Source organism: Rhinoraja longicauda, chromosome 10 (genome assembly GCF_053455715.1).
Source record: "Rhinoraja longicauda isolate Sanriku21f chromosome 10, sRhiLon1.1, whole genome shotgun sequence".
Classification (NCBI taxonomy): Eukaryota; Metazoa; Chordata; class Chondrichthyes; order Rajiformes; family Arhynchobatidae; genus Rhinoraja; species Rhinoraja longicauda.
In genome coordinates this window covers 17,738,575-17,753,879 of record NC_135962.1, presented here as the reverse complement: position 1 = coordinate 17,753,879, position 15,305 = coordinate 17,738,575, and the positions used below count along the sequence as shown (strand labels likewise).

The following is a 15,305-nucleotide window of genomic DNA, read 5'->3' as shown; positions in this document are numbered from 1 at the left end:
TACAACAGCTCTCCATCTCTAGATCATTTAGGAGGTTGAGATGACCTTATGGAATTTTGGTATTAAAAGTAAGAGAATGTTTTGTAATGCTGTAGGTGCTCTTTCAATCTGATCATGTCTGCAATCTGAGACTGTGGCTCAAATTTTTGTTTTGCTGAAGTTTTCTGTTCTGTTGGTAAGTCTCACCCTTAAATCCCTTTATAGTCTGAACTTTTACAAACATAATATTGAATGGAATTGTGTTATAACTTATCATTGGCAGTCTTTCAGTTTGGAATGACTTACATGTGAAGTAGCTCTGAAATCCCTATGTGTCCTGACCATATAATTTACCAGAAGAGTTACCAAACCACAGGGAATGGCAGCACTGTAGCAGCTTTGTTCTTTGCTGATCTCGTTCCAAAGGCAGTTAGCGAACAGAACGTACATTGTATGGTTTCTTGTCGAAGGGTGAAGCTGAGTTGACAGTGCATCCTCTCAGACCAGCAGACACTGGGTAACAGTACATCTCTTCGGTTGCACATTGTACGAATCTGTGGAAGGTCTTTTTAAACTGCTGTCACTTGCCTGTCCATTTTATACTGATGACAAAAATTGCTGTGTGCATATGGAGCAAATATTCATTTACCCTTTAAGCTGTGTCAGTATGTCAAAAACCGTGTAAATTGCATAGATTGCACACAATTAAGGTTTCCTGGTAACTGAGGCGCCAGCTGGAATATTCCCCATTCAGTCGTCTGCCAGCATTTCGTTATGAATCTTCACAAGCCTCTGCTTGCACTGTGATTCACTTTAGCATTTTCTGACATTGAGGCAACTGTACTTAGCATGATATCACTTATTTGTTATGAAATAAGCAATTTGCGTTGCTAAAACAAAACACTACCCTGGAAGGTTATCTGTAAATCTCCCGCACAGCTAACAGATAAGGATGCTGGTCTGCTTTCATTTTCTTTGACATCATTCTGATGTGTATTATAGTTTTATATCTTTCTTGACGCAACTGTATCAGACATAAATAAACAACAGAAAAGAATAACTCAATTTTATCCAACGCTATTTTTTCATTAGTTGATAATATTTCATTTGTTGTAAGGATTGGTAACTTTTTTAAAAGAAGTCCTAAATCCAATTTTAAACTGTTAACAAATAATAAATAATTCTGTTATAAGGTTAAATTCAATGCGTGGAGTTGGATATTGTATAGGGATTTTCTTATGAAATATTGTATCTTTGGTTTGTGAACCAAAAAAGTTATGAATTCAGAACTTTAGTTTAGTTAATTGTCATATGTACCGAAGGACACTGAAAAGCTTTTAGTTGCATACTATCCAGTCAGCGGAAAGACGATACCGGATTATAATCAAGCCATCCATGGCGTACCAACACCTATTAAAGGGAATAACGTGCAGATAAAGTCTGAAAGAGATAGTCTAAGGGCCTTCAATGAGATGGATAGTAGCTCAGGCCTGCTCTCTAGTTGTTGGTAGGATGGTTCAGTTGCCTAATAACAGCTGGGAAGAAATTGTCTTTGAATCTGGAAGCATGTGTTTTCACACTTCTGTACCTCTTGCCTGATGGGAGAGGAGAAGATGGTGTGGCTGGGGTGAGATTCATCCTTGATTATGCTGGTGGTGTTGCCGAGGCAGCGTGAAGTACAGAAGGAGTCAACGGAAGGGAGGTTGGTTGTGTGATAGTCTGGGCAGCGTCCACAATTCTCTGCAACATCTTACAATCTTGGATGGAGCTGTTCCCAAATCATGCTTCTATCTAACCCGATTAAAAAATTTACGACGCATCTGTAGAGGTTGTAAATTCAAACAAAGGTTTGGTTCGGTGATTTTTTTTTTTAACATAAATTGAAATAATGAATTATGATTGAATGATTGTTGATGTGTTTTACAGTTTCAGGCTTGAAATTAGTAATTAGGTTGCGACAAATGATTCCAGATGTTCAAAATATAGCCCTAGGTCAGTTTCCAGTCTCGATGCATCTGGCCAAAAAATAGATTGGAACGTTTGTAAGGTTAGTTTTGTGTTGCCAGCAGATAAAGTTGCTGCTTTGCTGCAAAGGTGATGTCACTAGATTTTGTGCAACATATAAGACTCTTGAATATTTTGGATAAATAGAGCTGTGCACACTTTCAGGGCAAATTAGACCATTGGATTATTGTCATTTTATAGAATTACTGTTGATTTTGGACAATTGTATCCCACTGGTAGTATAGAGTGCTGCAGTGCCTCTAAATGTTGGCCATCATTTTATTCAGGTTGTTTGCTTTTAATACAATGCAAATTAATATATTGGTCTGGATGTTTCACTGACCAGCAGGTCATCTAAGCTTATTGATTGCCTGTTTAAAGCCTGCTATTACCTGGAACAATCTTTTGTAAGGAAGTCAGCTGCCAGGTGGCTGTGAACCCTTTGCAACATTGGGTCTTTCTAGTTTTAAAATAACTGGCAAACCTCAAACACCAAATGACTTTTTATTAGCTGTCAAAGCAATTCAACATTTGTGAATATTCCTGACCACAACGTTCAAACGTGGTCAAAATTTAAAAATAAATACTTTAAAATTAATTAACTTATAAAGCTCAAATATTCAAGGAAACATTCAAAAACAATTAAATACATTGAACAACACATTAAATAAAAACAAAAACAAATGAGACGGCACTTGTCCTTCTGTCTACAGCCAATTTTCCCCATTAAATTCAATGATCCCTCTGGACGTGTGCCAGATTCAGTGGGCAGAACATACTCAAACAGCCTAAGTGCAAGGAAATGTGCTCCCTCAATGGCTGCACTCAGATGTCCTGTCAACAATGAGAACTGAAGAGGGGTTTGGGGATGCTACTTTCACCTAAAAATACCAAATATCCACAATGCTGTGTCAGAAAAGGCCAACAGCATTTGGAGCCAAACTGCTGGCTTTTATTTAGTAGAGGCTCTTGAAAAATATGTTCCAATGGTTTTAATTCTTGATATACCGTTAGTTCCTTGCAGCTTTCTGAGTACTGTACTTATATTTCCACTATTCCCTTCAAAAACAAAACATTCATAAATTTATAACAACTAATATTGCCAAGTAAAATTGGTGGAGATTATAACATTGTGCCACTTCCCATGATTAACACGGAGAGGCAAGGAACTACACATGCTGGAATCCTAAGCAAAACACAGTGCTGGATTAACTCAGCGAGACAGGCACCTGTGGGACCTTAAAACCATGTAAATCTCCAAACACAAATAATATAAAAATTATTATTAATTATCAATTTTTTATTATGGTTATTATCAGGAAAAAAACATTGAATTTTGGAAATATCAAGAGACCAACCTGTAGCTGCACAAACAGATGGCATATTGAACCACCTTAGATAAATCTTGGTATGAAAATAATTATTATCAAACTCGAAGTTCACATCTATGCAAGTCGATAGACATTTACACAAGAGTGTAGTATTTCTTTTATTGACATTTAAGTTACTACTTTTGCTGAAATTAAAAAGTACTTTAGAGAATACATTAATAATGTAGTACTCAATAATGCTGTGTATTACAGTCACCATTAGAAGGAGGAGAAAAGGGATCATGATAGTGCAGCAGCAAGAACATTCAAAAACAGACAGTAAGAGATTCTATGAGCAAACAACAAGAATGATTATTACAGTAACTGCAGGTCCATAAGAAGATGAGAACTGGGAATATAATAATGGGAAATAAGGAAATAGCAGAAGCTTTGAACCAATCAGGGTAAAATATACCCAAAGTAACCCCATTATAGCAGAAAGTCCATGGACGAAGAAAAAATAAACTGGCAAAAAGTTAGCACATCATCTAATGGGATTAAACTCTGACAAGCCGCCTGGATATGATGGAGTGCATCCTATAGTCTTTGGAGGAATGACTACCGATATATTGTGGATGCATTGATTGAGATCTTGCAAAATTCCCTAAGTTCTGGAAAAGTCCCAGTGGACTGAAAAACTGCAAATGTAACATTTAGACTTTACACTTTAGAGATACAGCACAAAAACAGGCTCTTTGGCTCACCAAGTCCATGTCGTCCAGTGATCACCCCATACAACAACAGCATCCTACACACTAGGAGCAATTTTTATTATTTGTACTGAAGCCAATTAACCTACTTCTTTGGAGTGTGGTAGGAAACTGGAGCACCCGGAAGAAACCCACACGGTCACAGGGAAAACAAAGAAACTCCATACAGACAGCACCAAAGGGTGGCAGCAACTCTACCAGTGTGCCAGGCTTTTCTTGAGTTTTAATCAAACAAACAAACAAGAGGCTATTACTTAGTTGGCTTGACTTCTGCCTTTGGGAAAGTGTTAAAATCCATCACGAAGAAGCAGCAGCACCACATTTAGACGATCATAAAAAGCAGAGCTATCATGGTTATATGAAAGGAAATTATGTTTGACAAGCTTATTATGTTCTTTGAGGATGTAAGGGGGGGGAAGGGATAAAAGTCAAACAGTAGATTTTGTGTATTTGGATTTCCAAGGTGAGAAGGTTATTGCATAAGGCTGGAGCTTATGGCATATGAGGTAATGTATAAGGATGACTGGAGATAAAAGCAGAAAATCTTGGAAATACTTGCCAGGTCAGGCATTCTCTATGGGAAGAGAAACAGAATTAATCTTTTGCGTCAAAGATCCTTCATTCTGAACTGAATGAACAATGTCAGGATGAAGGGATTATTTTAGTTAGTCATCTTTAGCTGGTGGGGTGAAACAGTAATATGTGGTGGGACCTTTTGTTTAATGTCCGTACCAAGCACCTACACAAAGGAACAGAATGTATTTTGCCAAATTTGCTGATGATACAGATATAAGTTAAAAACAAAGTCTGCAAAAAGATACAGGTTGATTAAGCAAGTGGTCAAAGCTTGAACAAAATGGTATTTAATGTGGGGGAATGTGAAGTTATCTACTTTAGCAGGAAGAATAGAAAAGTGAAATATTGTTTAAATGGAGAGACACCACAGAATGTAGCAATACAGTGGAATTTTGTGTGTTCTCAAACACAAAGTTGCATGAACATTAAGGTGGCGGAATGTTATCCTTTATTGCATAGAGAACAAAATATGAAAGACGGGAACTCTTGCTATAATTATTATCAAACTCGAAGTGCCATTGTGCTGAACAAGGTGCTGAACAGGGTGTTGGTGAGACCACGACCAAAGTACTGCACGCATTTCAGGTCTCCTTTAATTTGTTCAGACAAGGCATGGTTCATTAGATTGATTCCTTGAACAAAGCTATTTTGAGGAAAGTTGAAACATGTGGGACGTGACAAGTGACTTTATTAAAAAATATAAGAATCTAATGGGGCTTGACAGTATAAATGCTGAGCGAATGTTTCCCCTTATGGTGGAAATTGAGAATCATAGAGTCATATAACATTGAAACAGGCCTTTGGCCCAACTCATTCATGCCGACCAAAATGCCCCTTGTTAGCAAGTCCCATTTGCCTGCATTTGGCCAATATTCCTCTAAACCTTTCCTGTCGATATACCTGACTAAGGGCAGGACAGTCTGTTCCTGTGCTGTATTGTTGTATGTTCTATGTTCTCAACCACCTCCTCTGGCAGCCTGCTTCATATACCCACCATCCTCTGAGTGAAAAGGTTGCACTTCAGGTTCCTATTAAATGTCTCCCCTCTCACCTTGAAACCATGCCCTCTGGTTCTTGATTCTGCTATTCTGGGTAAATGACTCTGTGCATTCACCCAACTATTCTCCTGATTATTTTATACATATCCATAGGTACCATAGTTGCAGAATAAAGGATTGCCCATGTCTGACAGAGGTGAAGAGGAATTTCTTTGAATCAATGAAATGTACAACACAGAAATGGTTTCTTTCAGCTCATCTCATCCATACTGACTGTCCAAATGCCTTTTAAACATTATACATTTATTTGCTGTCTCTACCTTCTCTGGCAGCTAGTTCCACCCCTCAGATCCCCTTTGAAGTTCTCCTCTCGCCTTAATCGTGTGCCGTCTAGTTCTACGCTTTCTTACCCTAAAGTTATACGGCAGCAATACAAGCCTATCGCATCTTACCTGTTTTTATTAGTCCCACTTGGCTGCATTAATTCCGCTTTGCTCTAAGCCTTGCTCATTCAAGCAACTGTGCAGATGCCTCTTAAATGTTGGTTCCACCGAGATCTTGCTGGCAGCTCAATCCCGATACAAACAACACATTTTATGAAACATTTTCCCCTCAAAGCCTCTTTAAACGTCCTCCCTCTTGCCTTAAACTTCTAGATTTAGGCACTTCTACAATGGGAATCCAACATTATTACCTATCTTTTGTAATTTTGCCTGCCTCTATTTTGTTGCCCCTCAGCCTAGATTGTTCTTGGGAAATCAGACCCAGCCTATCCAATCTCTCCTTGTATCTCACTCCCTACAATTCAAACAAGTTCCTTGTGAATCTTCTCTGCGCTTTCTTTAGCTTAATCATATATTTCCTGTATAGTATAAGGCTTTAAAAATGAAGAGAAGATTATACATTTTAAACACAACTCTAGGAGCCGATGCAGATCTGCCAAGTCTTGGGTGGTGGAGAAGTGAGTTGGTTTGGTAAATATGTTGTCAACATATGTGGTCAAGAACTGTAGTTAACGAATTGTGAAAGATTTGGCACTATGCAGGAGTGAATTAAATGTGATTTATATTCTGGATTTGATAAGGGAATAAATGTGGTTTCTCTATTTTGGTCAGGTGGAGGTAATATTTGATTTGGAGAGGGAGAGCTGATGGATGCTCAATTCCATGTCCAATGGAACATTTGGTTTCTTTAATCTAGTTCAACAGCGGCTAGGGAGAGGTTGGAGTTTGTGACGAAAGAATGGAACTAGGGCTGGTGCTGAAGACTGTCATCTCATTCTGTCTGGAAAGTTGGATGTCTAACTAGGTATCTGCATACAGGCAATGTGTGTGTGTGCGTGCGTGTGCGCGTTTGTTTTGGTTTTGTGAGGGGACTGGGAGGTGAGTGGAGAAAGGGAAGGATAAAGTCTTACACAAACGTCAAGGTGAGAATGAGATATCTGGAAATTATTTTGCCAAGGGATAGATGATCTGATCGTTATCGTATAATTATGTAAGCATATCCAGATAATTAGTGACCAAATAATCTTCACCCTTCTCTTTCCTGCTCTGAAAATAGCTTTATTTTATACCTCACCAGATGGCTGGTCTTAATAAATGAACTTCATTATGATTACCTGTGGACTGTTTCAACTGATTATCACAGCTGAAAATGATTCTATCCTCATAAAATATATACATGTTGGATAGTGGTCCATGATTTGACACAGATCAGAGAGAGAACCGTGGCTATTTCTCACTTCTTTGACATAACATGATGCCATGAATTTACTAAATTCAATATCTAGAATACTCTTCAAGATATAGTTTTAAAACTATTGTTTGGTTGGTCACAAGACAGACACGTTTAGACTGTTACCGATGTTGTTGAATGGTTCATTGTTAACTCTTGTTGTGGAATGACCTAATTGTTAAATAGCCCAATCTAAACCTTCAGGGCAACAACATTCAAGCAGATCAAATGTAGCAAATAATGCGCATAAATTGGACTAAATTACATGGGCTTCAAGAGGCAAATTGCCAGCCTTCGGAGCCACAGTTTGAACATGTCTGCTTTGTGGCACTCATTGCTAAGATATTGTCCACCGGTTTAATGGAATTTTATGTGCTGCCCCTTAATTCATGTGGAGTGCAACAATATTTGTAAAAAACTTTCAATTTTAATTATTTCTTAGAAATCCCCTTCTCTCATCCATTTCATGGTTGAGGTCAACTTTTAAACATTCTTTTTAATTAAAAATGGTTTTAGAAAATGGAAAGGGTGCCATTGCTCAAAGCCGCATTTCTCCTGTAAACTGCTAAGATTGTAGTAAAGTTCAACGCTCGCTAATATGCTACTGATGCTACAGATTGTTAGATTGCCCCCTGGGATTTCAATTTATGAATACTTTGAATCTGGTTGGGCTGATAACCAGTTCACTAAAGAAAGCAAGGCCTGTTTTGGCCAGGGTTCAGTCAGACGCTTTACACATTCAAGCATAATGCTAGTCAAAGCAGGGGATTTATCAATGAGCGCATTGTATACCTTTTACAAGCAACAAAAACTTGTACGCTGAAGCGTGTTTGCCGGTTAGCAGATGTCATGTCAAAACTATAGACCAGTTGCTTCATAAATTGGACTTATTGAGAAAATCCCATGTTTTTTTTTTTTACCTCTAACATAAAATGATTCTTCTATCCCATCCGAATGAAATTTCCAATTAGAACCATTTACAGCTCCAAAATGAAGGTCAGACAATGGGAACTGTAACGATGTACAGGCGTGGCGGGTGATTGGCAGCTGATGTGGGACATGAACTGGTGCTGGGGGGTGGGGGAGGCATTTGTAGGGTTGGAAAGCTGTACAACTTTGAATGTAACTTCACAGGGGATCTTTACCCAAGCTGAAATTATTTTATTTTTTTAAGAGGAAAAGCTTCTCTTTTCCCAAACTTGTCGTGAAAACTCTCAAACTATTTTGTGCACTGGAATCTGACATACTTGTTGCTATGCAGCACCTGCCAGAGGAATTTGACAATCCTAAAGAAATTGCTTTGTGTATATGTAAGGTCCTGTACTCCATACACTACAAATAAATGGGGTGGTCCGCAATGCATGTGGGTTAAATTCTCATGACCTACCTTTTGAACCATTTGTCACTTTTCCATTTTCCAAATTCACATCTGTTTGGCTCTCGAATTCCATATTAACTACTTCCAAGTGAGATGCTATTTGAAAGCTTGCCAAAAAAGCTAGAAAGTCACAGTATTGTGCATTTTTATTTTCCAAAAGAAAATTGCATTATTTGAACTTATGCTACAGTTCTCGCTCTGTTATTGAAAAGGTATCAAGGTTTGTAACTTCAAAAATTGTCCTGGTTGCTAGAATTGGCTGAAACATTAGCTTATGAGGTAGAGTTAAAACAAAAGTTAATTCAGTGAAAAAAATTATGTTGCCGTTCAGTTCAGTTGTGCATATGTAGCAAGAGGTTTCTAAGCTTCTCTTAATGTATTCAACCTTCCTGAGCGAGAAACAGTGTTAACATTTTAAGGAATATATCTTTCTTCAGAATGGCATGTTTACATTTCAGATTTCGAACAACTGCAATATTTCACTTTCAGTTTACATTGAAGCTTCTTCCATCCCAAAGAAGCAAACATTTATTTATTCCTGCAGCACTCCATTGACTGAGATGTTGCTTTATTTCAAAAAGGAATAGCACTGATGTATGCCCATCAGAACTGCTGCATGTTTTGGGATTGAGACCATCCATTTAGCAGAATCCACCACCATTCCTTGTAACGTGCACAAACTTTAAAATGTATTTCCCCTGCCCAATCTTTAGATTCACTCCACCCTTCCTCACTTGAACTCCCTCTAACTTATGATGCATGTTTTGTTATTGTATTCCACTGTCACTAAACTGTAGAACACAGATTTTCATTCACTGGTACATGGGTTAACTTGTAAATAAATTCTAGTGATCAGTTGAATGAAGGGTCCTAACCCAAATCACTTATCCATGTTCTCTGACTGCCTGACCTATAGGTTTGACGTGTCCTCCAACCCATTCATTTGCTCTGTTCCATGTCTGGGTGGCGCCACCAATGGCTGCCTCACCAACAGGCTTGTCTGTCCTTTCCTTCTTTGTTGTTTTTTTAGTATGTGTTAAATGTAAGTTTTAAGTATTCTTTAGCTTGTTTTATGTGAGGAGTGGGGGCGGGGGGTGTTGGGGGAAACTTTTTCTCGTCTCTTTCCTCGATGGAAATGCAAATTTACCAAAACAAAATCCGTATCGTATCTTCATCCGCACTGCGGCCTAACATCGAGGAGTTGGCGGCCTTTGCTGGAGACCGATTTTGAGAGTTCCACCGCGGTCGCCTGCAGACTTACCATCGCGGAGCTCACAAACCCTTTGCCAGGGATCGACCTCAGAGCTCCAAACGTGGGTGCTTACGGACTTAACATTGTGAAGCTCGCAGTCTCTGGTCAGCGACTGACTTCGGGAACTCTAAGGCGCGGGAGTTTTGATCGCCCTGACGCGGGAGTTTTGATCGCCCCAACGTGGGGGCTTCGACCGCCGGCTGTGGGAGCTTTGATTGCCCCGACAGATGGTTCGACTGCCCTGACCGCGGGAGAATAAAGAGGAAGTAGATTGGACTTTATTGCTTTCCATCACCGTGAGGAATATGGGGAATCTGCTGTGGTGGATGTTTATGTTAACTTTTATGTATTTGTGTGAATTGTTGCTTTTTTTCCCATATGGCTATATGGTAATTTGCATATCACTGTATCTTAATTGGTACATGTGACAATAAAAGACCTTTGAAACCTTTGAGACCTTTCAAATAATTTTTCTACCATCTGGCATCTTGCTTTCACCTTCAAAGCCCTAATCTTTGGAACTCCTTCCCTAATCTTACTACCTATCTTTTCTTCCTTATGATGCCTTGTTCATCTACCTGAGTATCACCTGATACGGCTAAGAGTCGAATGTTAGCATCCTGTGAAATACATTGGGGTGTTCTGCTATATATTTTAGGCTGTATTCTCAGCACTTGTATTGATAAAACTAAAAGAGAAAACAGATTTAGTCAGAAAAGTCTCCACTGTATCAAGCTGCTCTCAGTAAAGTGTTCTATGGCTACAATAAAGAAAGACATCAGAAGAGAGAATTTTAAATGACCAATATCTAGTCAGGATATAATCAGAGAAAAACATTGTGAATATTCCATAATCTTCACAAATCATCATTCATCAGTCCATATTTTAAATAGGTTGAATGAAGTGTCAGTCCGGAAACAAAAATGGATGTGATTTACTCAATTTAAAAGATCAGGCATAACGGTATACTTAAACAACCTCTAGCCAAAATTATTGAGTTAAATCTGACCTGGATATTTTGAAATCTAATTTATTTTTGGTGCATGGTACTAATTGTGCGTAATCAAAGTACTAACAAGCCAATTCATATTGGCTCTGTAATCCATCCACTGGCACTTAAATGTATAATGTCTGCTACTAAACAGGCTGGTACACCATTGAATAAAAATGATTTTACTATGTTCTGAAATGTTTATTTTTAAATTTTGCTAATTCTTTAATCCCAGGGATTGACCTCAGTGTATTCCATGGCATTTTTGTAATGAAAGTGATAGCAACATTTAAAATTCAGCCCATTCACATACCAGCAATCAACAAAGCTATAAATTGCAATTGTGTCTATTTATCATATTTATCAATATGTTCAATGTAACATTTTGGAGTCTTTCGGAAAGATACTGGTTAGAATTTACGATAAAGGAGAGTTTATCAGTATTTAATTTAGTTCTTTGGTTGTTTTCAAACTGACCATGATTGCATTGATTTCCAATTAGGATTGTACCACTCTGGAAATTAAACAAATCATTTACAATTGAAAATCACTTGTGCTAATTATATAGTTTTATATTTTCTGATCATACAAATTCCCTGTGCAACATTCCTTTACTTGCCCAGATAATTAGTTCATATTTTTCTGAGATGCTCCTGCTTTTGTGTTCTCTCAGAACAGCAATATTTAAATAAACACCAAACTGTACAATATTACCCAGACTTTGCAACTTTAGCAAAGTCTTACACAAACAAAGAAGTTAAATGGGCCCTTAATGCCACATGAATTCATCCTGTCACAGAAACTCCTTTTGTTTCACACATTCTCCCCTACCTGCTACCTAAACCAACATTTCTCTTTTCCAGTTCTGACAAAGGGTCAGACATTAGCAATTTGTCTTTCCACAGGTGCTGCCTAATCTACTGAGTTCATACAGCATTTTCTGTTCGTATTATTCATGTTTAATTAGCACTACTCCACAAGCAGGTACCAGTACACGGGGCAGGGAACCTCGCAAGTTTCTTCCTTATTTCAGTCTGGGCACTCTTACCGTAACCCTATTTTCTTGATACCCCATTCCTGAAAATGAGTCTTCTGACTCGGAGACCTCTCTTCTCTCATTGCCAACAAGCTGCGTGGAACTGGCACCAATCTAGAACATAGCTGATGTTTTATTCCAAGCTCTCCAATGGCAGAATATGCAAAGGGTGATGTGTACAACCTTATCCAAAGCAAATGATACCAGATTACTTCAGCACACTCAACTATATTGTCTCATGACTGCAGTAAAGAACTTTATAAACACCTTAAAAAAAAAAAATCAAAACTGCAAATCAACATGTACAAAATATCGTTTAAACCTTCTGCTTTGTCTCTCAATCTTTCTTTCTGTCTATTTATTTCAACGGTCTTTGTTTCAATTATGTTCCTCATTCTGTACCTCCAATATATTGCTTTGGGTTTCACTGGTCATTCTCCAACAACGTTTCTGTCACTTTTCAAGTTTGTATGTATTTCCAATCCCCCATATTCTGTATTGTTGCTTCTGAATCAGAATGTCCAAAAAGTTCAAGCTAATATAACAGTGCAGTTCTGAGCTAGTGTGGCACTCTCTGAAGTCTTTCAATTAAACCATGACCCCGTCTGCCTTCCCAGATGAATGTACAAGATCCTGTGGTGTACCGGCTGTTATTTACCAGTCAAACACAGTCAACAAAACAAATGATTTTGTTTTTATCTCGTAGTCTTTGGTAGCAGCTTGTTGTATGTCACTTCCTTGCAGTAAATACTGGCTAACTTCAAAAGTAGTTTAACAACTACAAAGCTGCCTGCAACCAGAACAAGCTTTTGGCAGAAATTCATAGGAATCATGTGGGATGTAGGGACAAGGACTCTGCGAGCAGATGCTTTGGCCACTGTGCACTCCACAGCGGTGTATTATACCACTGTGAACACTCACCAGATGTACAACCAAACATGGCCATGCTTATCAACTGAGTCCAACACTGATAAACTTTGATCCCCCAGATATTAGAAGAGAACCTCCCTCTCCTCTATTATTCATTGCACTACATGAACCCAACTTACTCAATCCATCATAGTATAGAATTCCACAGATTCTGCAGAGAATTCCACAGATTCACAACTCTCTGACTGAAAAAGTTTTTCCTCATCTCAGTTCTAAATGGCCTACCCCTTATTCTTAAACTGTGGCCCCTTGTTCTGGACCCCCAACATTGGGAACATGTTTCCTGCCTCTAACGTGTCCAACCCCTTAATAATCTTATACGTTTCGATAAGACAGATTCCAACCTAATGTTTCTGCATGAAGAATGCTAATTTCACGCATTGTAAATATTTGCAATCAATACTGAGATCGAGGCAATTGGAGTGAAAGGATTAGCATAAAGAAATTGAATTACTACTTTATAATTAGTGAGCCAATTATTTGATTGTGACAATTTCACATACATGCGATTATGTAGATATGGAATTTTACATTCTTTAATTTGCTTGAGAGAAGTGATATCAGAATTCACTGGTAGAGTAATGGTTTGCTGTGCAGACAAGCAAATCATTCAACTAAATCTTAAGCAGACTGCCAATATTTATAAAATGCAGTAGACTTTTGCAGTTCAGAGAGCAATTCCAGTTGATAACTTCATGTCGCAAGACTTTAAAGCTCCTGTAGGAATGTTTCTTTGGGGCAAAGTTGGAGCTCGGATTCAAATGGAATTATGATGCAAATCTTTTAAAGAATGTATGTTCTCTAACGTGTTCCTTATTTGAACTTCTGTCTACAAATTAGAGAAATCTATTGTGCTGGATCTCACACCATTGCACAATGTTCTTCACACAATGTTGTTCCAAATGGCCAATGGAACAGTTTTTCTATTGCTGCCACTTCATTAAATAAGGAAACAATTATTAAAGCTGCTAACAGCACCAGAGACCCGGGTTTGATTCTGTCTACAGGTGCTGTCTGTACAGAGTTTGTATGTTGTCTCTGTGACCACATGGGTTTTCTCTGGGTGCTCTGGTTTTCAACATTCCAAAGACATGCGGGTTTGTAGGTTAATTGGCTCCTGCATAGTATGCCTACTGTGAAGGATTGGATAGTGGGATAACATGAAACTTGTGTGATGGTTAACATAGATTCGGTGGAACGAAGGCCTGTTTCCATGCTAAATTGTAATAAGATAACATTTTGTTTTATAACCAACTGAAACACCTCCCTAATTTTTGCATTCAGAAACAACACAAAAATTGGATATTAGGAAATGACCTTCACAATTTGTATAGAAACATAGAAGATAGGTGCAGAAGTAGGCCATTCGGTCCTTCAAGCCACCACCACCATTCAATATGATCATGGCTGATCATCCAAAATCAGTAGCTCGTTCCTGCTTTCTCCCGATTTCCATTGATTCCGTTAGCCTTAAGAGCTATATCTAACTCTCTCTTGAAGACATCCAGTGAATTGGCCTACATGGCCTTCTGTGGCAGAGAATTCCTCAGATTCACAACTCTCTGGGTGAAAATGTTTTTCCTCAGTCTGAAATGGTGAATAAAGTTCTATCGTATCGTAAGAACCATCTTCTTACATTGTTTATTTTCTATTTTTCAGGGGAAGAATCGGGCTGTTCCATTGAGCATTGCCCAATACAGTTTGAATCTCTCTGCCCTGAAGATTCTGTACTTGTCAAAGGATACACGCCACCAGACCATTGCTGCCCAACTCCTAGTTTCTGCCAGTGTAATAAGGAAGCCTGCAAAGAAAAGGACTGTCCTCTTGGTCACCAGCAAGTTCTGCTTTCAGAAGCCACGGGAATACCAGGGGAGTGCTGTGATATGCATGAGTGCAGATCAGGTATTTTTTTTTCATGTTTGTATAGTTAAAATTGGATTATTCTAATTTATAGAAAATTGCACTCTGCTGACGTTCAAGGCAATGACATTTTTTGAGGATTAATTCTTAATGAACTAATGAACAATATCTGAAGGGTCTATTTTTCCCCTGTGTTGTGGGTTTTTTTGTGCATGAAGAAAATTAAATCAAAGCCATTCACCCATTTATTGTTCATCTATCAAGCGCCTCCACTTGTCTTATTCACTAGATTATCTAATATCTTGAATAACTAAATGTTTAGCTCTGTGTTGCTGCTCTAATAATTAAGCAGAGTAACAAGAAGCTGTTTGTGATAGTTTTGAAATCTCTGTTTGAAATCAGTTGTACTTGTTCATTATATTCCATTAGCAATTCTCTGTTATTCCTGGATCATTTAAGATCAATAGCAATGGCAGCATTCACAGAC

The 15,305-nt window shown here is 38.3% G+C and overlaps 1 protein-coding gene across 2 annotated transcripts in view; it reads left to right on the top strand.

Moving 5' to 3' along the window:
- LOC144597239 (cysteine-rich motor neuron 1 protein) overlaps positions 1–15,305 on the top strand; it is a 191,129-nt gene that overhangs the window by 108,450 nt on the left and 67,374 nt on the right. For both annotated transcript variants that reach the window (XM_078406298.1, XM_078406297.1), the window contains exon 3: positions 14,618–14,860. In XM_078406298.1, the coding sequence (XP_078262424.1) occupies positions 14,618–14,860 (243 nt within the window). The remainder of the gene's footprint in view (positions 1–14,617; positions 14,861–15,305) is intronic.